At 50.0% G+C, this 23,537-nt stretch overlaps 1 protein-coding gene across 5 annotated transcripts in view; it reads left to right on the top strand.

Moving 5' to 3' along the window:
• tiam2a (TIAM Rac1 associated GEF 2a) overlaps positions 1-23,537 on the top strand; it is a 64,951-nt gene that overhangs the window by 23,160 nt on the left and 18,254 nt on the right. For 4 of the 5 annotated variants that reach the window (XM_062468934.1, XM_062468932.1, XM_062468935.1 and 1 more), the window contains exons 3-15: positions 252-1,439; positions 4,460-4,955; positions 5,616-5,788; positions 7,095-7,319; positions 9,973-10,158; positions 10,432-10,578; positions 13,301-13,354; positions 16,674-16,841; positions 17,492-17,596; positions 17,717-17,795; positions 17,900-17,989; positions 18,221-18,448; positions 20,311-20,414. In XM_062468934.1, the coding sequence (XP_062324918.1) occupies positions 258-1,439; positions 4,460-4,955; positions 5,616-5,788; positions 7,095-7,319; positions 9,973-10,158; positions 10,432-10,578; positions 13,301-13,354; positions 16,674-16,841; positions 17,492-17,596; positions 17,717-17,795; positions 17,900-17,989; positions 18,221-18,448; positions 20,311-20,414 (3,237 nt within the window). In that variant the 5' untranslated portion in view covers positions 252-257. Of the gene's footprint in view, positions 1-251; positions 1,440-1,962; positions 2,080-4,459; positions 4,956-5,615; positions 5,789-7,094; positions 7,320-9,972; positions 10,159-10,431; positions 10,579-13,300; positions 13,355-16,673; positions 16,842-17,491; positions 17,597-17,716; positions 17,796-17,899; positions 17,990-18,220; positions 18,449-20,310; positions 20,415-23,537 lie in introns of those variants that run through there. The other variant, XM_062468936.1, reaches the window with a different exon arrangement.

The following is a 23,537-nucleotide window of genomic DNA, read 5'->3' as shown; positions in this document are numbered from 1 at the left end:
TATGCTGCTTTTGATGTCTAAACTCTGTATGAGACACATTATTTAACTACCAACTGTAATCTGCCAACTGTAATCTTGCAGGATATATACCGTCAACGCTTAAACTGTGTTTTTACATGGAAAGTGCAAAATATGTAATCTTTATAAGAAAGAGAGAGATGGTGCTGGTAATACTGTATGTAGTATGGTGTAGCGTAGCATGATGTAGCCTTGTCTGTGGTTCTAACGCCGTTTCACTCCGTGCCCTCCAGATCGCGATGGGAAACTCAGAGAGCCAGTACAGCATTCAGGGCGCCAAGGGCCCCAGCTGCATCCTCCCAGGGAAACAAAAGCCATACTCACTTAAGTTCCGCTCAGCCAAAGAGGACGTGCTGTGCCCACATACGTGGTGGAAAGGTGGCCCGGGGGGCTCGGGCTACAAGACGAGGGCCGTGGGCCGTGATTGCCTCTCCCCTCACAAGAGCAGTCAGCCATACGTCTCCCGCCATTACGATTACGTCACTAAGGGGGCGAAGGGCAGCCCCAACGGAAACTGCTGGCACGGATCTCCTGAGCGCTGTCCGCCGGAAGGACGCTCGCATCGGCAAACTGAGAATGAGTACTCTTACGAGGGCAGCCCGTACGAGGACGGGCCTTACGGGGGGGAGTTGAATGGTAACGCCCCGAATGTGGGTGGGGACGCTCACAGTTCTCTGGAGGAGCAGAGCAGTCCCAGGGTGGTGATCAAGAAGGACGGCAGCCTGAGGGTGGAGTTCACCAACACCTCCCCTGGAGCCCTTCTTCTGGACGAGGCCTCTGGGCCCGTCCAGCTCCTCAAGTTCTCCCCCAACCTGGATGCCACCTCCAGCCCCCGGCTGCCTGGCTCCAGCACCAGGAGACCTGAAGCCCACCATGGAGCTCCTCCTGCCACCTCCTCCACGTCCACCGCCAGGACCAGCAAGGGCAGCTCTCTTAGCTCTGATGGCTCCTGGTATGACTCCCCCTGGGGGCCCAGTGCGGAGCTCTGCGACCAGGACCCCCCCTGCTCCTCCAGCAGGACCCTCTGCAACGACTCGGCCCTCCAACTCGACAGCCCCATGTCCATCTCCGACCTCTACAGGGACCCCAAAATGGCTGCCACCTTCCCCTCAGCAAAGGACCTATCTGGCCAGTACCAGGACCCACCTCAGGTGCAGAGGCACCACCGGGCCTCCTTTGCCTCGGTTCTGGACGTGCCAACGGAGGAGGAGTGTCCAGAGGCGAGGCAGTACTCATCCTACACCCTGCCCTGCCGCAAAGCCAGGGCCCAGAACCAGGAGGAGGATCCAGAGCAGGAGCAGGACCGGGCCAGCCGGGAGACCAGTACCATGAAGAAGGACTCCATCAGGAGCCGCATGAGACGCCTCAGCGACTGGACAGGAAGTCTCAGCAGGAAGAAGAGGAAGTCTCAGGTCAGCCTGGTAAGTGACACAGCTGCTGGTTCTGTAAACGTTTCACCTGTCAGGTTCCATTCCATCCTGTAGACGCTGCAAAGCGGAACATGTGACTGCGGGTTAGGGTTAAGAGATCTATAGACATACAACTTCCTTTGTCCGTCACACACTCTTGATTACAATATTCATCATTCTCCTCAATAGATTTCTGAAATATACAGAAATAGAAAAATGGTTTTATCATCAACATTTAGTTATTGACTAGTGGTCTGTGTGTTTGGAAACTAGTTTTGTGAGTAGCGTTGTAGCTTGCATGCTTATTAGTTGTAGACCAAGCACCACCACCCCCCTACCCCAGCATGTTATGGAAGAACTAGCTGTGTCCTCACAAGTTCTTGGCTAGCCGGGCTGTTACCGGGCCACATGCCACAGTGGAGGAAGTCACGTCACAGGAGTGGAACAGCGTCCCTGGTCGTTATCACCATGCCACCAGCTGTCTGAGGACACAGCGCAGCAGGGTAGCACCAAAATGTCATTTTGGGACACAGGCGGGGCTTTGTGAAGGCTCATAGTGATGCGAGGTGTTCGGTACAACAGACAGTAGATTGTAGACCTGAGGATGAAGAGCCAAGGGATGATTTACAGATCTCATGATGACTTCTTCTGGGTGGGTAAACTAAAATGGTTTTGTTATGTGTTTTTACCAGTACTGTAATGGTGATTGAGAGATCCCAGGGAGTATTGTATTCCATTGATGACAAGGACAGGTATATTTCAGTACCCATCTTTTGGTTAATCCTGTATCTGTATTTTGGGATATAGCATAGCATTGTGATCAATGCAGCAGGATTGATCCTATATCACTCATCCTACTTGAGTTGTTTGTTAGGACTCTGTTATTCACCATGTTGCTGAGTGGTTCAAACGGGGCGTGAGCTGACATTTGAGAAACGTTGAGCGTGGTGGATCCTTCCCAAGGCATGTAGAGGAGTACGAAGTAGGTCGCAGGAGGGTGTTGTCTTGCAGTATTGCATTAGGAAAGATGGGCTACTGAGAACCGGACTGCACTGGGTCAGTCAGATGACACCAGGATGCTGTCTCTCTTCACAGGGTTGAGAATAGCCACGAGTCGTTGCCGTCACCATATCACAAGTAAGGTATTATTGAACAATCTGTCAGAACAGCCTCTGTGACAGCACGTTACTGGATTCGACATGGCAGCTTAGAATGAAGACATCTTCTATTGTATTTTCAGCTAAAAAGTGAATTCCCCCAAATGAGCGTCATTACATGTTCTCAAATTAACTTAAACTGAGATGACTTTGAAGCTTGAAATCAAACTATATGCTTTGATTTAATTACCTTATGAAATGTGTAAATGCTTTTCACATAATGCCAGGGAAATTTGATGAAGGCCTTTGAAAAGCCCTGGTTTGAGTGAAAGTCCCAGATGAAGATTTAAGAACCCCCTGCCTCCTTCCCTCTGGACAGGATGTGGTCATGGTGGTTTGTATGGTTTGGTGATGCCTCTATCCAACCTGTCTTCAGTTGTGTAATCGAGGTGTACGGATAGACTGGTCTTACCCCACAAACACATTGAGACAAAACACCAGGACCTGCTGTACACACAGCCTGTGTGACCCCCTAGGGAAACTTGCCTCTCACACAAGCCTCCCTTCTTGTGAGTGTCCTCTCCAGCCTCCTGGCACTCTGTATAGCCCCGGTAATCTTAGGGCATGTGCTGGTGATTAACTCATTTAAGGAAGAGCTTGAGGCCCACAGCTTTCCGGTAGGTTTCAGTGAGACAGCTACCTGCTGTACCTCTCTAGGTGGGGCAGGAGCGGCATGTTTACATTGATGTTTCGAAGTCATTCTATTCCGCTTAAGTTTTTGGTTTGACTTTGAACCATAGCTGAGGTTACTCCCGTCTTTTCTCTACCTTTGTCCAGCGCCAGAAACTGTACCAAATGTATGCCTCAGACGCCCATAGGTCTCACTGCAGAATAACAACGAGCTTAGCTCTATTTTTAGAGATAAATGCTCTCTTTCAGCTAACAGCCCCAAACTGTGAATTCCTCTCAGGCCTGTATTTGAGTGTGACTTTCTAACTGGGCCGTGTTTACTTTAATTGGGGGCGACTCAGGGTCGTTTATAAGACGCACGCTGACACATTCAGTGGGTTTCTCTGTTCGGAAGTTGGCCCATGCGGACCCCCAAAACTATGCAGGTTCAGGGGCCCGCTCCACCCCCACGTTTACCCTTGTCTGGGGCGCTCTCCTCTGGGTTTCAAGTCAGGCTCTTATCACCCCTACTGGGGCTAATCTGACCACCATTGCCCCTGGAGTAGTATATCAAACAGGCAAACCGTGCTGCCGCCTTTCAGCAGCCAGGCTCAGCCCGGGAGGGGATCCAGCTCTGGTTCCCCTCTCCTGGGCTCCGGGGCTCAGTAGTGGGTTTAGGGTCACAGTGTGACCTGCAAGCCAGACCCCAAAACACCCCCCTAACGAGAAGCAGCTGCAGCAGCCTGACGAAGAATGGAACAGTGAGAGTGTAAAGAGTGAGAAAGGACAGAGTGGGGCTAGGGCAGCCTGGAGGCTGGAGCGTATGGTATTGGGGAACACAGAGTAGATGGAGGAAGGTAGAAAGGTGAAAGGGAGATGTCAGTGATGGAGAAGTGAGAGTGGTGTAGCCTGACACTGAGCAAGGCTGGTGGAGGCCGACTGAGAGGGTTGCAGAAGAAGGGCTCTGGATTGTGTGTGTGTGTTTGAAGTGCTCTTCAGCTGTTTGCCAGGGATGAATCAATCCGGCAATCTATTGAAGTGCTGGACAGCTTTCATTAGCAATGAAAGTGTGCAATTCCATGAAGTGTTCTACTGGGATCAAGACGCACCACAAATGAAAGTTCTCCCAAAATATCTCTCCTCAAACTTTGTTTGCCTCTTAATAAAAAAAAAAAAATGTAAACCTTCCCCTCACTTCCTCAAATGCGCTCACTTCATTGTCCCTGTCCTCATTCTCTTTACTCTGTCTCCTCTCCCTCTTTCCAGGACCCCAGGTATAAGGATCCGAGTGAGACCTTTGACAGTGGGGTGGATGGCCTCACAGCTGACACCAGCTCCCCCTCGCAGGTCTCCAGCCTGCTGTGGCTCCCAGGGAACCCCGTAGGAGGGGCCTCCCGGGCCCAGTCTGCAGGCGCACTCCACCAGCCAGGCAGCGACTCCCTCCGGCAGAACATCTACCAGAATTTCATGAGGGAACTTGAGATCGGTACCGGTACCAACCAGGGGAGTGGGGGGAGTGGGGGCGGAGCTGGCAGACGGGCCGAGAGGCGAGATCCCTCCACGGGCACGGAGGAGGGGGAGAGCAGCAGCGAGTCGGTGGAGGGATCCTTGGAGCAGCTGGACATGCTGTTTGAGAAGGAGCAGGGCGTGGTGAGGAGGGCGGGGTGGCTGTACTTCAAGCCCCTCCTCACCCTGCACAAGGACAGGAAGCTGGAGCAGGTCAACCGTCGCAAGTGGAAGCAGTACTGGGTCACGCTGAAAGGTGAGCCTGGGGGGGGGGGGGGGGGGGGGGGGGCGAGAAGTTGGAGGCACTCTGACATATAATTTTTTTATGTGGGCAATATTGAAGCTGTTATTCACTATTTCACTGGAATTGAGAACCCAAGAGCACTCCATTACCATTTACCAAGAACACCTATTGACATCACAAATGCCAAACCTGGCAGCAAGTGAACTCCACCGACATTTATTTGTAGGATTCTGACGCAGAAGACAAAGAATAGTTTCTTTGTACATGGAAGTCGACGTGTATTCAACTTGAGAGAACGGTGGCCTAGTATTTTAGAGTTACTCACCCTGCCATCGCATGGTTCTCCTGAAGACAGGCACCATGTCCTTGGCAGAACACACCTCCTCTACTTAGCCTCAGCCTTTAGCCTCAGCACATTACATTTGCTATTGACTTCACCTGATCCTCCGCTACCCCTAAAAGCTTACAAGGAATTATGTTGTAGCATTTAGCGGCTAAATAGATAATCTTCAGCCAGTGTGTGTGTGTGAGTTTCCTTCCGCCTACTCATCCACAAAGTATCTAAAGTACTTAGAACAAAGGAGGGAGACAAGGACACGTTTCTATACCCAATATACAAATACCTCGCATGTTTGCATTTGTTCTAACCACCCTCCTCCGCCTCTCCTCCAGGCTGTACTCTCCTCTTCTATGAGACCTACGGGAGGGGCTCTCCCGAGCAGGAGCTGTCTCCCCGCTACGCCCTGCTGGCCGAAGACAGCATTGTCCAGGCCGTCCCCGAGCACCCCAAGAAGGAGAACGTCTTCTGCCTCAGCAACACCTACGGGGATGTCTACCTCTTCCAGGTGAGCAACCCTGGCTCCACACCATTGCACGCAGACGCACAAACAAACACACCAACACACCACACACGAGAGCCCTCCCCCATGCAGTGCCCAAACACACCAGACAGAAACGCCCAACGGTGCTCGGCTCGTTTGAGAGGTCCCAGCATCAGTGATGACTCCCTAGTGAGTCAGCGATGCGCACCTCCCTCCCAGTGCATGCTGGGCTTGTCTGTTCCGACTCCACACATATGGCTCTTCTGGCTGCCTCGCAAAGACCCGTGTCCCATCCAACACACAAATAAGAACCAGAAACCACAGTGGAATGTTGGTGCGTGTGTGTGCGCCGAGGCTGGCTCGTTTGACGGTCCCCTTCCTGCTTGGGCAGCCAAGCGCCGTTTTGACGTGACCCTCATCGTGTAGTGTGCTATGAGAGTAGACAGGCTGTGTCTAATGGTAGTAAATGGGTACATTTATACAGGCCTTGTCTCTTGAGTGGTTTTGTAATGCCTAGCAGTGTCGCATAGTCGTGCTCACTTACGTACGCAGATGCAAACTGTGTGTTTATTGTGTCTATCCGCATGTCCAATCCAACGGGGAGAACATTGATATTAAGAGAATACAGTTTGACTCTCTAGCTTGAGTGTCGGAGCAAACAATACCAACATTACTGACCTCATCCACCGTTGAATGCTAAAAGTCACATTTGACTCTTATGGTCACGTTTACAAGCTTCCCCTTGCAATTGAAGAAGAAGAAGAAGAAGAAGAGGTTCCCGTTGTGGTGTTCAGGGTCAGCCTTCATGAAATGCTGAGGTGGAGTTTACATCAGTGCAGTTAGGAAACCATCCACTCTATAAAGTGAAACAGCGCAGAGCTCTGAGTTTTCCCATGAGTCACTCGCCCCTCTCATCTCACCACATTCACAGCATGGAAACACAACTGAGAACATAACCGGCTACTAGCTGGTACTCAGAATGACTCAAGTTTATTTCTCATTTGTAAAAAGGACAGGTACACTGGAATCCTTTGGTCCTGATCCTCTTAATGGTCCATATGAGCTAAACCTATCATAAATAATCTAAACCAACAATACATACTTGATGGGGATGATGCTAATGAAGATGAGGATTTCTATGGTGTTTAGGAACAACAAAATTCTAATCTTGTGTTCCAAGTATTACAGTGAAAATGGTCAATCATATTACAGCAGCTAGTTTTACAACTGCTCTAATACTGTACATCAGCATCCTAGTAGTAAAAACGTGTCACCTCCTTCTCCTGCCCTCCCTCCCCCCTCCCACACACACACGCACCCTCACCCCCAGGCCAGTAACCAGACAGACCTGGAAAACTGGACGACGGCCATCCACTCGGCCAGCGCCTCGCTGTTCGCCAAGCGTCACGGTAAGGAGGACACGCCGCGCCTGCTGAGGAGCCAGGTCCGCGGCCTGCTGCAGAAGATCGACATGGACGGCAAGATGAAGAAGATGGCAGAGCTGCAGCTCACCGTGGTCCACGACCCCAAGAACCGCAAGGCCATCGAGAACCAGGTGAGCGGGAGAGGTGCTGAGGGGAGGAGGGGGGAGGAAGAGGAGGTAGAAATGGGCGTGGAGGAGGGGGAGCTTGAAGTGTTGGAAGGGGAGGTCAAGGAAGTGGTGACTTCAAGCAGGAGGAGCCCGGGGTTTATGATAATGCGGGTGGTTATGTTTGGAAGAACATTTCAATTCAGCGATTTTAATTTCTCTTCTGCATCAGGGTAGTAATTTAAACTCTCACAACCACTATGTGTTATTTCGTTTTAGAAAAAATGCAGTGAAAAAAAACAACAACTTATTTTGAGAAGCGGGAGAATTGGCCTAAATCTAATGGTCCCAAAGCACGCACTCAAAGGACTAGCTTTCTCCCATAGCATTAGATTAGGAATCCAGATGTTTACAGTAATGGGCTCTCAACAAGCATTATGGTCTCTGAGCCGGAGGGGAGAGCCAGACCCAAACAGCCTGCTAAAACTAGCCCACGGTACCTAGCTAACAGCTAATATACAATGGATAAAAGCCCTCCCCTATCCAGTCCCATCTGGGCAAGAGTAGATAAAATAGGATTTATAGAGTGGGGTGATTAAGGAGGTGAATTTGGCTGCCTCAGAGTACTTCCTAATCTAAGCATATGACTCCATTTGGACATGTTGAGGTTTTAGCAGCAGTGTTTGGTCTGATGGTAGTTGGGGGGGTTTATGAAAGCAAATCAGTCATGTATTCTTATTATAACTAGAAGTTAAGTAACATGGCTGGTAAACTTTTCTCTGGGAAAAAGATGACTAGCTCACGCACCCATGAGAATGACATTGAGGATGGTTCACCCATGTCTGTCCATCCAGTCCTGTCTGTCTCAACTGGTCTGTTTCCTCTTAGCTAGGGCACCTCAAGACAGACGGACATGGTCTGGAGCCAATGATAAAGGGTCAGAGGGGAAAGGGCGGGATTAGAATGAGACGAGAGCCCTAGGGCTGATAATGAATTGAAGGGGGAGGGGGGGGTGATAAGAGAGTCGAGGGAAGGGGTGTGCTGGTTCCTGCAAGAGGGCACTTTGATGTCTTCCTACTCCCCCCTACCCTCAATCTTCCCCTTTCCAGAAATCAGTGCCAGGCCATCAGCCTTTTTTTCAGTCCTCCTCACCTCCACCCAACCTAAGTAATGACTGTATTGCATTTAAGACTGAACGATCTGCCATTAAAGAAAGAGGGGGCAGATGTCGGAGAGGAAACTAACGGGAGATGAGGATCTTGAAGGAGTTTGGCCCATTCCTGCCTATTTTAACGGGCTTCAATAGGAGTAGAATACTCCCAGGCCAGCTGGGTCCTAAATGCCCCCACCAGTGATTCTATGTCTCAGAGGTTTGCAGACCTTCTCCTCAGAAGGCACATGCATCATTCCACTTCAAGCCATTTCCACCCTCTCGCTATCTCTGCATGCGAGAGCATAAGCATATTCATAGAAAACAACAAGTGATATGCTGAAGTAGACTGACATATTCCAAATAGGATATTTTCCGCCTGTGTGACTTGTGACATGTGGGCCCGGGAAGGAGAGAGACGGCTCGTTATCTGAATGAAATGAATCTTGCGACGGTTGCCTCTCGCTGCGGAGGATGTGTCCTCCCTGTATCCAGCAATCACACCTTGATCCACCTCTCATTCTTTCCACTGGAAATGAAGAGGAGTTTACCTAACTGACATTTTAATTCCTCTTCATTTAAACACCTCCTCGGTGCTGGACACACTATTATATTGGCCTCGGAATAGCAATGGCAAGACCTTCTCTCAGAGGATTTGCTGACGCCTAAGGTCCAGTGTAAGAAAAGTTACCTGACCCGATTTTATGGTGTTATGCGGAGCTGGCGTTCTGTGAAAGTGAGGCAAGCCAAATCAAGCACACTTTAAGAATTTTCCTAGATGCTGGTATTGTGTTTCTGGAAATGTTTTCTTGTTGACTGTGCCTAGCTGCATAGCCAAATGTTACTGGCTTGAACTGTTAGTGCTGACAACTTCATCTCATCAGCTCATCCTGAACTTGCAGCTTTATGCTAGCTCCTGATATGACTGCTGTGACCTTTTGTTTAGCCTGCGGAATGCAATAGGTTCACACCAACTCTCCTCCCCCATATCCCTCCTGGGCTTGAGGAATTCCACCAATGTGAATGAGTCTTATTAGAAGAAGACTCCATAGTGTGTTGTATTGTAAATAAACTGTGGGCAGACAATTGTATGCTGAGGGCCGTTTAACTTCACTGTTTCCTCATTAAAGTGAACCCCCTCTTGCTCACAAAATAAGCACCTTCTCATACCATATAATGTAACGTGTGTGTGTGTGTGTTTAGAAAGGGCAGGGGGATTTAGAGTAGCCTGTTGATCATCATCCTGCTCCCATGACTTTTATTACATAGAATAACAGAGACATGGGGATTAACGCGTGTACACACACACACACACACACACACACACACACACACACACACACACACACACTCCACCAGCCCTTGCAATCAACCCTGGTACCCCACAGCCTTCCACTTCCAACATATAGACCCCCTCCCCTACACCAACATCTGCAAGCAATCGTATTTTAATGGGATGCACTCGTCTGACCCTAAACCCCCTCTCCTCTCTATCACCCCCTCCCCTCCACCCCTCTCTCCCCGTATCAGATTCAACAGTGGGAGCAGAACCTGGAGAAGTTCAATATGGACCTGTTCAGGATGCGCTGTTACCTGGCTAGCCTGCAGGGGGGCGAGCTACCCAACCCCAAAGGCCTGTTGGCTGCAGCCAGCCGGCCCTCCAAAGCAGCCCTGGGGCGCCTGGGGATCTTCTCTGTCTCGTCCTTCCACGCACTGGTGAGACATACACCTGGCTCTGGAATCAGGATTCTCTGTAGAACTTGTGTGTAGACTTTCATAGGAATTCTCTTTTGGAGTTATCGGAATTTGTGGAATGTTTGGAATTTGTGGAAAAAGGAATATGGAAATTCTAGTAGATTGACTGGTGATTCTTTGCCACTCTAATGGATTTGTGGACGAGACAAAAATGACCCAAAGCATACAGGTTGAGCTTGACTGGGAAGCGGTAATGCTGCCTCGTTGTGACTCCTCTGCGTGTCTGCTGTCCAGATCTGTTCCAGGGACGAGGCCACGCTGAGGAGACGCTCCGTGTCGCTCAGCCAGCGCTCACGCAGCAAGAGAGGCCTCTTCTCCTCCCTGAAGGGCCTGGACAACCTCACCAGGAGAGGACGCGAGAAGAGGCCCTCGGTATCCCAGGTACTACACACACACACACACACACACACACACACACACACACACACACACACACACACACACACACACACACACACACACACACACACACACACACACACACACACACACACACACACAAGCTTTGTTTCAACCTACCCAACCTGTCCAAGCCCATGTTTCCCCACATTAATTGCAATTGTGTTTATTACAAGTGTGTAAGCTCATCAGCTCTTCTGAGTTTTAAGTGCATATTGCCCTTACTGTGTAAACACTGGGAAACATTCCAAACCCAGGTCCAGATGAGGGGGGGATTTGAAATCTTCACAGGTTAGCAATTACACACACACAGACTCATTATTTACTGATGTTCTAATCCACCCTTTCTTGCCTGAAGGTTTGGCCCGGAAAAGTACAGGGCTGTAGGTGGTCTAATTTAAGATGCATCTCAAGACCATAAAAAATAATTTTCTCCCTTCCTTAATCCTATTATAGAAAAATCAATTTTTATGAATGGGAGTTCAGCAGATGTGAGATTGATATGGTCTTGATCTATAATTTTTTCCTGACTACTGCAACAAATCTTGATGTTGGACCATGTCCTTGACCGTCCTTGGTGCTCCAAACATCAGATCCTACTCTGACTTAAATGGAGATGAAAGGGGGTCTTTGCTGTCCCACCCACTGCATCCTTACACACAGTGTGTGTGTGGGTGTGGCTGTCCAGCAGGCCAGCCTAATGAGGCCCAGTTCCATTTCACAGTGCAGAAGGCCGAGGTGGCGACGGGCGAGGACAGAAATGTAGCATGAATTATTAAAAGCCATATGTGGTAAATTGCAGCCTGCTGTCCTCAGCCTTGCAGCGCCAGACAGATGGTTTGTGTAAGGCCGCTAAATATTAAACAGCCCCACATTCCCCCCTCCCTGTAGGATCTCCCTCTTGAGTTTTTAGGTCTAGAGCTGTTTTGGAACTTTTTGCAACATTTACGTTGAAAATGTTTGTAATGGCATTTGAATTGGGTACAAATCAATAGGTTTTCAGAATCACCTGATATGGTAAAGATCTAGTCTGACCCAGTGTAGAGGATACTGCCCCCTGTCTTTAGGGAGGACCCCAGCTCCTCCTTGTTGTGTGACATCACCGGCTCTCTGGCTGTTCTATTCACTGGACTCACCACATGTTTAATAGAGAGGAATCTGAATGCTTTCTTTCTACTGGACCACCTTACTTTAGCTTCTAACTTAAATCAAACTAGGGCAGTGCCCATTGGTGGCTTGCCATATCCATTGCTTAGTGAAGCTCAACATGGTGGTAAATGCATTTATTTAAATCTGTTTCTTGCAAACCCAAACAACTTCACACTAAACGCTGCATTTTCTTGGGTACTAAGCAATACATGCGGAGAATTTCAACTTCTTACAATGCCCAGGTCTCTAGATATCAGAACATAGACACACACACACACACACACTTACTGCCCTTATAGACATCGACTTTTTCTTCTCTCTCACTTTGTCCTGTCACTTTGTGTCTTTCTATTCCCTTCACTGTTGATCTTGAACCTTTTTCTGTCTCCTTCCCTCGCCGTCTCTTTTTCTCGACACGTCTCTTCCACTTCATCTCTTTTATCTGTCCCTCCTCTCCTCCCATTTCTCTACCTAGAGCGTAAACATCCTCCACCAGGTCCTCCTCCCACAGAGGAACTAGTGACTGAGTCATCTGTGTTGACGAAGCCCAAATCGGATTTACTCCGGCAATTCCCAAACCACAACGTCTCCCAAATGCCCCCCCCCTGCCAGACACACTCCCTGTCACATAGGATGCCCCGTTGGGAGCTGGCGACTGTTCGGGCTGCCTGAAGTAGGCCAGATAGGCGCCCAGGGATTTGTGGAAGAAGTAGTTTAGGAGTTCTAAAGCGAGTGGGATTTTTTTTTGCAGACAGGGTTGTTTAGCCGCTTGACTATGCGAAAGTGTGTCGACAGGATGTCAAAGGGGGGGACTGTGTGTGTGTGTGTGTGTGTGTGTGTGTGTTTCAGGGTTTTCCTGAAATGGGTTACCTTGCTTCTTCACCCTTTGAGCATACTTTCTGTAGCTTTCATGCAGACAGGAAAACACTGTTCTTCATTTCTATGGTCTTTAACTCTTGCACACTCCAGTTGGAATCCTCACACAGCCAACGTGGGTCTGCACTGAGTCAGCAGAGTTGACCTGCAGAGTCACCCTTACCACCCAGCTTAGCCTCGCGTCAGACTCCGGCCACAACACGCCTTATATCACATGGGCATTAGGGGAGGGGGGGGGGAGGAGGGGAGGGCGGGCGGGGAGATCAAGAAAGGTGAGATTAAGAAGTTGAAGGGAAAGGGGGGATGAGGCAGAGATGTGGAGAGTTCTTCTTCCTTTCTTCCCTGGGCTTGGCTGTCTTCTCTTTCATCTCCTTTTTTTTCTTCTGCCACACAAGAGCATAAGCTTAGTGTCTCCATGCACACACACACATGCACACACACGTGTACACACATGCACACACACACACTGCTTATTACAACGTCTGAAGCCTCAAAGGCTAAAGCCTGCACCAAAATAGTATCAAAGCTCAAGACTGACTGCACACTTTTAATTAGATCTATAATATCAATGTGTGTGGACAGTATATAATAAGAATAATATAATATACATGTACAGTTTCATTAATGATTGACTTTCTTTGACATCTGTTGTAACGCCTCTCTCTCTCTCTTTCTGTAGATCTTTGAGAACGACGGTGAACAGCCCTACTGCCTGCCTCCCAGTGGTTCTGAGGTGTGTGCATACTGACATTTTAATGTTTTGGAGGTGGTTCTCATCCCCTTTCAATGCATCCTGGTGGGTCGGAATACAGTCGATTTCATGACCAAGTTTACCGCCTCCGTGCGTGCTAGAACACTGGGAAAACTCCCAGGTACTGGGGTCAAGGGTCAGGAGGCGAGGCAGGGTGGAGGTCATGTCTGCTGCTTGTCTTGTGTGTGTCAGACTCAGGATCAAACATTGTGAGATTGTGTGTGTGTGTGTGTGTGTGTGTGTGTGTAGGCTGTGTGTGTGCACACTCAGGATCAAAGCACCGTTTCCTCTAGTGTGTCTGCAGGCATCTAGTCCACAAGCACACTGTAGTAGATCCACCATGTCCAACCAGAAGACGTTTTGAGCAGAGGCGCTGAGGCTGCTGTGTGTCAGCCTGTCATGGCGTCTGAGTGTTGAACAAGTGAACGTTCATCACACAGGTGTTACATGGATTATAACACTCCTAGTTTCACTGGCAGGATATAAGGTGGCACCAGCACCAATACGTGTGATAAGTAAGGTCTGGCGTCGAGTTGACTTCTCCAACTGCCCCTGTTTCTCCACCTTTCTCAACCCAGATAACCATTTGGCCTGCAAGTGTCAGGTTTTGGGACAGGCACCCCCTGCCAGTGGGAACACAATGGTACAGTCACAGATGGGACAGGATGCCTATCTTCTAATACTGAAGCGTCCCTCTTTAACAGCGACAATGATTCGTATTGATGTGCATAGAGAGGACTGGGGTGTTGTGAATGTAGCCTATGTTTGAAATTGCGACACCCAGAGTCATAATAGGAAGTGGTTTAGCCGGGCACAATGATGGTCTTTCAGACTATATGCTTTCATGTTTTTTTTGGAAGCGTCTCTCTTCCTGTGTCTGACTTTTTCGGAAACAACTTCTTCCTAGAAGCAGTTTGTTGGTCGGGTGTTGGGGTCCAGGGTTGTGGAGAATGCAGAAAAGCTGGATTGATTTTGGCACCATATGCAGTTACTTCTGCTTACCCCCCTCTGTCTGTCTGTCTGTCTGTCTGTCTGTCTGTCTGTCTGTCTGTCTCTACCTCTCCCAGCCCCCTCCTTCCCTATCCTTCACTTGTTCCTGGACATGTACTGGCTCTGTCTTTGTTCTATCACCAACAGGCTTCAAAGCTCTTGGAATTTTCTATTTATCAATCTTCTAAGATCTAATCCAATGGAGAACGTGTGTGTGCGCGTGTGTGTGCGCGTGTGTGCTTCTTGTCTCTGTGACGCCTCAACGCAGGCTTCTCCTCACAACTGTCTCACCGTGCTGGTGATGAGCTGACAGTGGCGTAGACAAACAGGAAAGAATGTGTCCTGTATGTCACACACACACACACACCTGTACTCTACACTGTACTCTAAATTGTGCTCCACAGTCTTGTACTACTAATCCCCAGGCTCTCAACAAACCATAAAAAGTCTCCTTTCAGAGTTGTAAACCCGAGTCTCTTTCTCTGTCACCACCTCTGCATCAATGCCATGCTCAGTTGCCCATGACAAACGTCACTCGCACTTCCACTTCGGGGCCAGAACAAGGTGACGGTGGCAACAGCACCTCCGCTTCTGGGGATGTGGTGACTTACCAGCACAAGGACTTATGGGTCATGTAGTTTGTTTGATGCTCTGATGAAGTCTAGAGTTCTGTTCCTTTAACATCTTCCTGCCTGTTCTTATTCACTGCGTCAGGTGGTTCTATTTTCTTCTGTGGTGTGGTATTTGTGTTGACCTGTTGCTAAGCGGATCCCAGCGTTGAGAGGGTGTTTCTGGACAGTGGTCAGCTCTTATACCAGATGTGTGTGCCTCTATACATGGAAGTCTTACAATGTACCAGGGTAGAGTGGAGGTTGGCAGTTTAAAACGATTTCCCATCTTACAGGAGTGAAAACTGAAGGATAGTTTTGGTTTTGACGCACACACACAGTGTGAGGCTTGGCAGCGCCAGTGGAAAGTTGACCCGCCCGTTACAACCCTGTGGCCGTGAATGAGTGCACAGTTACTCAGCGACCATGCTTTTAGGAGCCGTGGACCTGTCACCGGCGCGGCAGAATCTCAGCTTTCCAGTCACCCCACGGCCTTCCAGACAGGCCGTGTTGCTGCTGACGCAACGTTCGTCACCGCAACCGTTTTTTTTCACCCCCCTCCCTCCAAACACGACCTCATTAACCTGAAAGAGCAGACAAACGTTAGCATTGAAGCAGCTCTTTGTTGCTTGTGTCCCCAAAGGTCAGAGCCCACGTTGGCAGGAACATTGGGAGCTTTTATTTTGGCTGCAGTCGGCCAGGTTACGCTACCCAAATGGACATGTTGCTGGAAAACCAGCTGAATGTTTGTCTGTACGCCCATGTTGTTTCTAGCCATGTTGGTCAGAATGCCACTTTGTTTTTAACACCCGGCTCTGTGTGTGTGTGTGTGTGTGTGTGTGTGCGTGTGTTTAACCAACCAACATTATAACATCATTGGCCAAATCAAAGAGACCATAGTGTACCCCACTGAGGTCTCGGGGGGGGAAAAGAAAGTCTCCCAAGGCTTTCCATCATGAAACATGGTGATGCATCAACAGTAGACATGCTGTCTCTAGGAAACACACTCACAAACACAGCCCTTTCTAGTCTCCCTTTGCAGTTGAACACTACTCACTTTCAAACTTCAGTTCAGTAATACCCTATGTCTCATATCTGTCCTTAGAATCCACCCAGTTACAACTACTGGCCTTCTTACAGAAGTGCTGAATCATGTGAGGTTTGAGATGATTTGACTCTGTGCTGTTTCCTCTAGATGTGGAGGCTCTGCACCGTTCCGTGGTCCCCACCACAACCCAGAATGCAACAGAGGCACTTTTCCCTTCAGAGACACTAAGGCGAAACCAAAACCCCAAAATGTCCGCCTTCGTGGGCCAGTGGCAGGCCTTTATACCAGCATTAATCCTAACCCCACTGTTTCACTGTTAGTTCCACTATGAACTAATTGCCTTCAAATGCCTCCCTGGACAGCCCTCTCAGCCTGAATCATAAAATCACCCGAACAGGCCCACCCTGAGCCCAGTAGAACAGTGTAGATCTCAGTCTAGACCCTCTCTAGCCCTTTGCAATACCCCAGCACTCAATCCCCCCGTGAACACACTATCATTATGATGGCTATTATTTGGAAGGACTCACGTCTTATGATGTCAAATGAATTTCTAAATGGCTAATTGCATGAGATCTTTGCTCTGCAGCTTGAGCCACTGCCAGTTAATACATTTGGTCTAATGTGGTCGTATTGATTTGTTTGCTTTCCCTCCCAGAGACTCGATGGCCTGGCCAACATCTACTCCATGTCGCCCCCCGAGGGCGGACAGTGGGACTGCAGTGGGGAAGCAAACACCCTCATCTACATGCCAGACAGCCTGACAGTCCAAGTGCCCATCAGACCAGATGACATGGTGGTTGATGTCCTCTCCATAGCCTGCAAGGTAAGGAGGATTATGGGATAACCTTTGAGTTGAATAACAACTTTCTTGATGTAACCAGCTAACTTGCACACTCAAGGGGTTTAGCTCAGTGATGGAGCATTTGACTGAACACACACACAATAGATTGACGCATTGATCGAAAGGTCGCAGGTTTAAATCCCCTCCTGTACCTGGCTATAGATAAAGCGGTCTGCGAAATGAACACGTCACCTCCATATGTCACTTAAGATCTTTGCGAAATGAACACGTTCATACGAAACCCACCTGGGGCCTGTGTTGTACAGCGTGTGACGAGAGGCGTCCATGTTGAAATGCTGTCTGCACTACGTGGTCAGCCCACGCTCTGCTGGTGTCCTGTGACCAGCTCATTGCTTATTCATGTCACTGCGGCTATCGTTGGCGTTTCTGTGCTATTTGTAGCCATTCTTTGTACAGACTGTTACTACGCCAAGTCATTGTGTCTCAGCCTCCCTCCAGCCTGATCTGGTTCCCACAGGCAGAGGCTCCAGCCTCTTCCCCATACCTCAGAACAAAACCCTGGCATAATAGCCACCAACATACTCAGTGTGTGTCTCCAAGCTTTCGAAACATATGCGGGGCCCAGCCCAGGTTGTGGTATCAGATGGACTGATGGTGTTTCTGTGCCGCAGGTGAAGCAGCTGGACCCCAGCCTGCACTGTCTGAGGCTGCACAGGTGTGCGGGCCAGACTGTGGAGGTGCACCCACCGGGGCCCAACGAACTCATCCTGGACCAGGTGAGGGAAAGCACTCACATGGACATACACGCACACATGTATACATACACGTATAGACATGCACACCGACACACACGTTGACACGTTGAGAATGCTGACTAAGCTTTCCCCTCGCTGCAGTTGTATGATGAGTTGGAGGTGGTTCCCTTGAATATAATCACCCTGCACATGACCAAGCCTGCCTGCACTGGAGACTTTGGTGAGTGCACACAAGCAGTTGTGTGTGTGTCCGTCCGTCTGTCTTTACTGGTTCCGTCCATCCCTCTGTGTGCCTGTGTCTGACCCATGTTTCTGTGTTGTCAGGTTTTGCAGTCACAGGGCACATAGACAGTCAAAGGAACAGCAAGATCTTTGTCAGTGAAGTGCTCCCAGATGGACTGGCCATTAGTCAAGGTAATACCCTTGGTTACTGTGTGTGAGAGAAAATGTGTGTGAGTGAGTGAGATTGTTTGTTTGTGTGTGTGTGTGGCAGAGAGGGAGACAGTTTGTGTGCGTGAGAGAATGAGTGTGTGTATGTGAGAGTGAGCAAGAGGGAGCGAGTTTGTGTGTGTGTGTGACTCTATTCCCTGAATGCTTGCCAGATGACCTTCTCTTAACTGCGTGTGTTGTGCCCCCTCCCCACAGGACTGTGTCCGGGGGATGAGATCCTGGTTCTCAACGGTCAGGCTGTGTCCAGTCTTGACCTGGCTCTGATCCAGACCTTGTTTGCCGAGCAGACCCTCCAGCTGACCCTAAGACGGGACGGCCCCCTGGCCTCGCCTCTCACCTCGGACCCCCCAACACCCCTGGCCAACCAGTCCCACCTGCTGCAGGACTTCCTGGATACACACCACAGAGCCAAGTCTACCACAGGTTAAACGGCTTTTATGGAAACACACACACACACACACTGTTTGCCAAGAAGTAGTGTTTTTCTGGAAGTTTGTGAGGGTATCACATTTTCACAGAAACTTACAAATAGCTGTGGTCTGTGTGGGGTGTGTCTGTGATGTGTGTGCACACGGGAGAGCCACCGTCCTCAGTTCATATCAATAACAGTTTATCTGGAAATAGTGTTCTGGTAAGCTGTGACCTTGTCTCAGGCCACATGTGTTGACTCAGGCCATAGCTCTGGGTCTGTGCTCAAACACTTTGTTTTTTTGTTTGTTTTGTTTTTTAAAGTGTGAAGTGTGAGTCTTGGTATGACAGCTTCACATCCACCCGTAAGCTGACGCCTCTCACTTCCTCCTAGCGAGAGGATTATTGTCAAGTCAGAATTCTACTACTTCCTTAAAACAGTCTTCCGTAAAAGCCCTTTTGATTGGTCAGTATTTGCCCAGTGTTTCTGGCTGTTGGATCAACTTGCAGTAGGCAGAAGCTGATTTCCAGGGATGATGTATTTTTTGGGGGGACATTTTGGAGATCATTTGAGTGGATAGTTTCCAGTGTATCGGTTCATTGCTGGCGAGATGCAGATGAAGGCAATGTTTTGTGAAGCTCTGGGTCAGGTCGATTAAGAACTACAGGCGGCTGGGTTTGTTTAAACCTCCGTACCAGTTGTCACCTCACCACCCTGAAGGTAAGCAGAAGATAAATGTGATTATATGGGCTGTTTAAGTATAAAAGGATTGGCTGTTTAAGTGTAAAATATAGGCATTTATAAAATGCACAATAATACATTCATAAAATGTAAAAATAAAAGGACAATATTTTAAGGGAAAAAACAACATGCAAAAGTACATTTGAGGGCGAGTATCAAATGTAGTTGGCAGTTATGAGAGAAAATGGTTCCTCACAGCATGATGCATTGTTGTGGTGTGCTGTGAGGAAATGTTCTGTGCTACATTCATGAGTAATGAATAGTATGAGAATGACAAAACAAGAATGATGTGCACCTGTGCGCACACATCGTTTGAGTGAACTTCAGAGCTCAAGACTGCAGTTTCATCCTCTGCCTCTGGAGGGCATGTTAACCCAGTCAGGCTGATGAGGAAAATGAGAGGCATCCACACACTCTGAACCATCTGTGTGTGTGTGTGACCCACAATACTGCTACCCTGTAGTCAGCACCCTTCCTGTTATTGTTTATTTCAACATCCAAGTGGCCGGTCGATAGCACTTAAGGAGCCCCACACACATTTAGCTACATCACATTAATTAGCACAAAGCCAGTGTTTTCCTGCATGTTGTTTATCTCACCAGCTACAGTTAGGGACCCGGGAACACAGACTAGTTTGTCCTGGTTCATAACATCTCAGAGTAATGAGAGGAAGTCTAAAGGTACGTGGTGAACCACACACACACACATGTACACGCTCACACATGGTGTAATCAGGAGGGCGTGGTGTTTGCAAGCACAGTTCTGTCTTTTCTGAAGATGAAATTCTCAGAAAAAGCACCCAGACTGTGAGCTGAGCGCAGGCTGTGTTTGGAATTAGGTGGTTGGACGCAGCAGCAGGAAACATGGCTGCCGCTCTGAGAGGCTGGAGTGTGTGTGGCACAGCTGGACATCTTGGTCGCACTACAGGAACACACTAGGGATATGAATGCTTGCTCTTCCTGCACACAGACACATTTCCTTTCTCAAAAAACCTACAACGTCCGATTACAAAGTGATGCAGAAGTCGGCTTAAAATGTCATTCAGTAAACGTGGCTAATGGCTAAAGGCTCATGTCCAGAAAGCGTTAATGCGGATTTCTGTGCTAACTGCAAACTGGTCCCTGTGTCTCCTCAGATGTGTCTGTGGTGCCTGGCGGGGCAGGAGACTCACTAGGCCTGGAAAATGGTCTACAGCACAGCCGCCAGCAGAACCTTCACAGGCCCGTCCAGCACAGCAAGGTAGGAGGCTCTCCTACACCACACAGCGGGAGGGAGGGGAGGGAGGGGAGGGAGGGGAGGGAGGGAGGGAGGGGGGGGAGGGGGAGGGAGGGAGGGAGGGAGGGAGGGAGGGGAGGGAGGGAGGGAGGGAGGGAGGGGAGGGAAGGAGGGACGGAGGGAGGGGAGGGAGGGAGGGGAGAAAGGGAGGGAAGGAGGGAAGGAGGGAGGGGAGGAAGGGAGGGAAGGGAGGGAGGGAGGACGGAAGGGAGAGCACTTCTCAATGCAAGTGTGTATGTGTGTGTGTGTTTGGCGGTCGTCTTCATGGACAGCAGCTGCATGTAGAGCCGAGAACAGCCCGGCTGGCACCAGTGTTTAACGTCTCTTTGTTATTGCTTCACCCTGTTAAAGAGACAGCTCATTACTGTCAGCCAGTCCAGAGGGGGAGAGGGACGAGTCTCACGCCCACCCTGTCACCGTTCTCCCTCCCCTAACTGTCACTGAGGATCACACACGTGTACTAGACATAATTAGACGCCCGAAACGCACATTCTCACGCGTACTTTCTGCCGTGCACATACATGCCCTTCTTCACACTGTAACACATACGGGCGGCCACACACACACCCATGCAGTTCCTCACTGTCACACGCATGTGCGTGCGCGCGCACACACTCAAACCTCAGGAAGTGGGCCAGGGTTCTCTGTAGAGAGAAAGAAATGATGCCCTGTGGTCTACCCAGTTAACAGCCTCTCCGCCATGTCTTCCTGCAGTCTGCCCTGACAGAACAGAGACACTGCTCTCTGGAGGTAATACGATTACACTGGAGGGTAGTCAGGAGGTTGATGTTTTAAAGGATTCAAGGTCGCAGTCAGAAGTGAGCTCGGTACACTTTGGTCCGAGGAACCAGAAGCTGTCTCAATCGTAGGAAAACGTCCCGGCCAGCACACCTCTTCACCTGTCGCCTTGTCCGAACTTTGAAAGTGCTGCGGCAGACTGTGAGTATGGCCAGCGCTCACCCGTCTCTCCTCAGAGATACTCCTCGGCTCAGCAGGCACCGGGGCCTGTTTCTGGCCTCGATTGAATCCTCACCCGTCACTTCTGGCTTTGTGATATGTAAATAATAACTTAGGGAAGTCGTTAAAGTGTTTTTGTGTGTCCTGTCGGAAAACTGGCCTTGGCATTATGGTAATAAAGCTGATTCAGACGACAGGAAAGTGTCTATGCAAGGGCTTATTATCGAGATGCATTAATGAGTGTGGTCATCCATAAAAGGCAGATTTTAATGATGTCGAATTAATCTGTGTAAATGGTGCAGGGGTGAGAAGAGAGAGGGGGATGGAGTGAGAAAGCGAGCATAAAAATAAGTGGGAAAGCCTATTGATATGAAACTCTAGGCATTGACAGCATTGTGGTGAGAGATCTGCATTGCACCTTTATGACTACTTTAGTGCGTCACATGCATCCCTGTTTTAACTCCATGTAATGCAACCCTATTTTGACTATCCATTTAGTCTATGGTCTTATATTACCACCCCTGTGGGGGTAAACATTAGAACAGGTATAGTCAGTACGACAGTGTTGAAGTGGTAGGAAATGAGAGCGTGCTGTCCAGTCATGGGATGACTAGCTGCTCTGATGTCCTTGGTGGGTTGTGTTTACAGGCTGTCTCTGTAGTAGCTGCTCTGAAGTCAGCTCGGAGGTGAATCAGGGATGGACAGGCTCCAGTACTCTGCGTGTTTGCCCAGCGACTTGAAGTAGCCCTGTTGCGCTGGGATCTGCACTGCAGCACACTGCTGCCTGGCTCTGCTCCTCGGCTCTGCTCCTCTGGGCTCTGCTCCTCTGGGCTCTGCTCCTCGGCTCTGCTCCTCTAGGCTCTGCTCCTCGGCTCTGCTCCTCTAGGCTCTGCTCCTCTAGGCTCTGCTCATCTAGGCTCTGCTCCTCTAGGCTCTGCTCCTCTGGGCTCTGCTCCTCTGGGCTCTGCTCCTCGGCTCTGCTCCTCTAGGCTCTGCTCCTCTAGGCTCTGCTCCTCTCGGCTCTGCTCCTCTAGGCTCTGCTCCTCTAGGCTCTGCTCCTCTTGGCTCTGCTCCTCTAGGCTCTGCTCCTCTGGGCTCTGCTCCTCTAGGCTCTGCTCCTCTAGGCTCTGCTCCTCTCGGCTCTGCTCCTCTCGGCTCTGCTCCTCTAGGCTCTGCTCCTCTAGGCTCTGCTCCTCTGGGCTCTGCTCCTCTAGGCTCTGCTCCTCTAGGCTCTGCTCCTCTGGGCTCTGCTCCTCTAGGCTCTGCTCCTCTAGGCTCTGCTCCTCTTGGCTCTGCTCCTCTCGGCTCTGCTCCTCGGCTCTGCTCCTCTAGGCTCTGCTCCTCTGGGCTCTGCTCCTCGGCTCTGCTCCTCTATGCTCTGCTCCTCTGGGCTCTGCTCCTCTAGGCTCTGCTCCTCTAGGCTCTGCTCCTCTTGGCTCTGCTCCTCTCGGCTCTGCTCCTCTAGGCTCTGCTCCTCTGGGCTCTGCTCCTCGGCTCTGCTCCTCTAGGCTCTGCTCCTCTGGGCTCTGCTCCTCTCGGCTCTGCTCCTCTTGGCTCTGCTCCTCTTGGCTCTGCTCCTCTAGGCTCTGCTCCTCTAGGCTCTGCTCCTCTGGGCTCTGCTCCTCGGCTCTGCTCCTCTAGGCTCTGCTCCTCTAGGCTCTGCTCCTCTCGGCTCTGCTCCTCTTGGCTCTGCTCCTCTAGGCTCTGCTCCTCTAGGCTCTGCTCCTCTAGGCTCTGCTCCTCTGGGCTCTGCTCCTCGGCTCTGCTCCTCTGGGCTCTGCTCCTCTGGGCTCTGCTCCTCTCGGCTCTGCTTTGCGCTGCTTTTTTCTGCTCAGGGCAGGGTGTTTGACTCTGCCATGTTCTAGCCTAGTGGGACTGCTGCCTAGGTGTGTGTGAGAGAGATGGAGGGGTTGGGAGAGGATTGGTGGGGGATGAGGGTGGGTGTTTGCGTGCACATGAGAGTAATAGACATTGTATGGGCCCTTGTGTCGCTCGGCAGGACAGACAGCAGGCACAGTAAACCCAGTCAAAGCAGACACGCTGGGAAAGTGGCACTGGAAGCGCAACGGCTGCCATCACGAACGGCGGAATTAAATTTCACCGTCGCCAGTCACTGCGTGCGTGTGTTCC

The sequence above is a fragment of the Osmerus eperlanus genome, chromosome 9 (assembly GCF_963692335.1).
Source record: "Osmerus eperlanus chromosome 9, fOsmEpe2.1, whole genome shotgun sequence".
NCBI classification, from domain to species: Eukaryota; Metazoa; Chordata; class Actinopteri; order Osmeriformes; family Osmeridae; genus Osmerus; species Osmerus eperlanus.
Note: the sequence above shows the minus strand (reverse complement) of the source record. Positions and strands in the feature narration are given on the sequence as shown.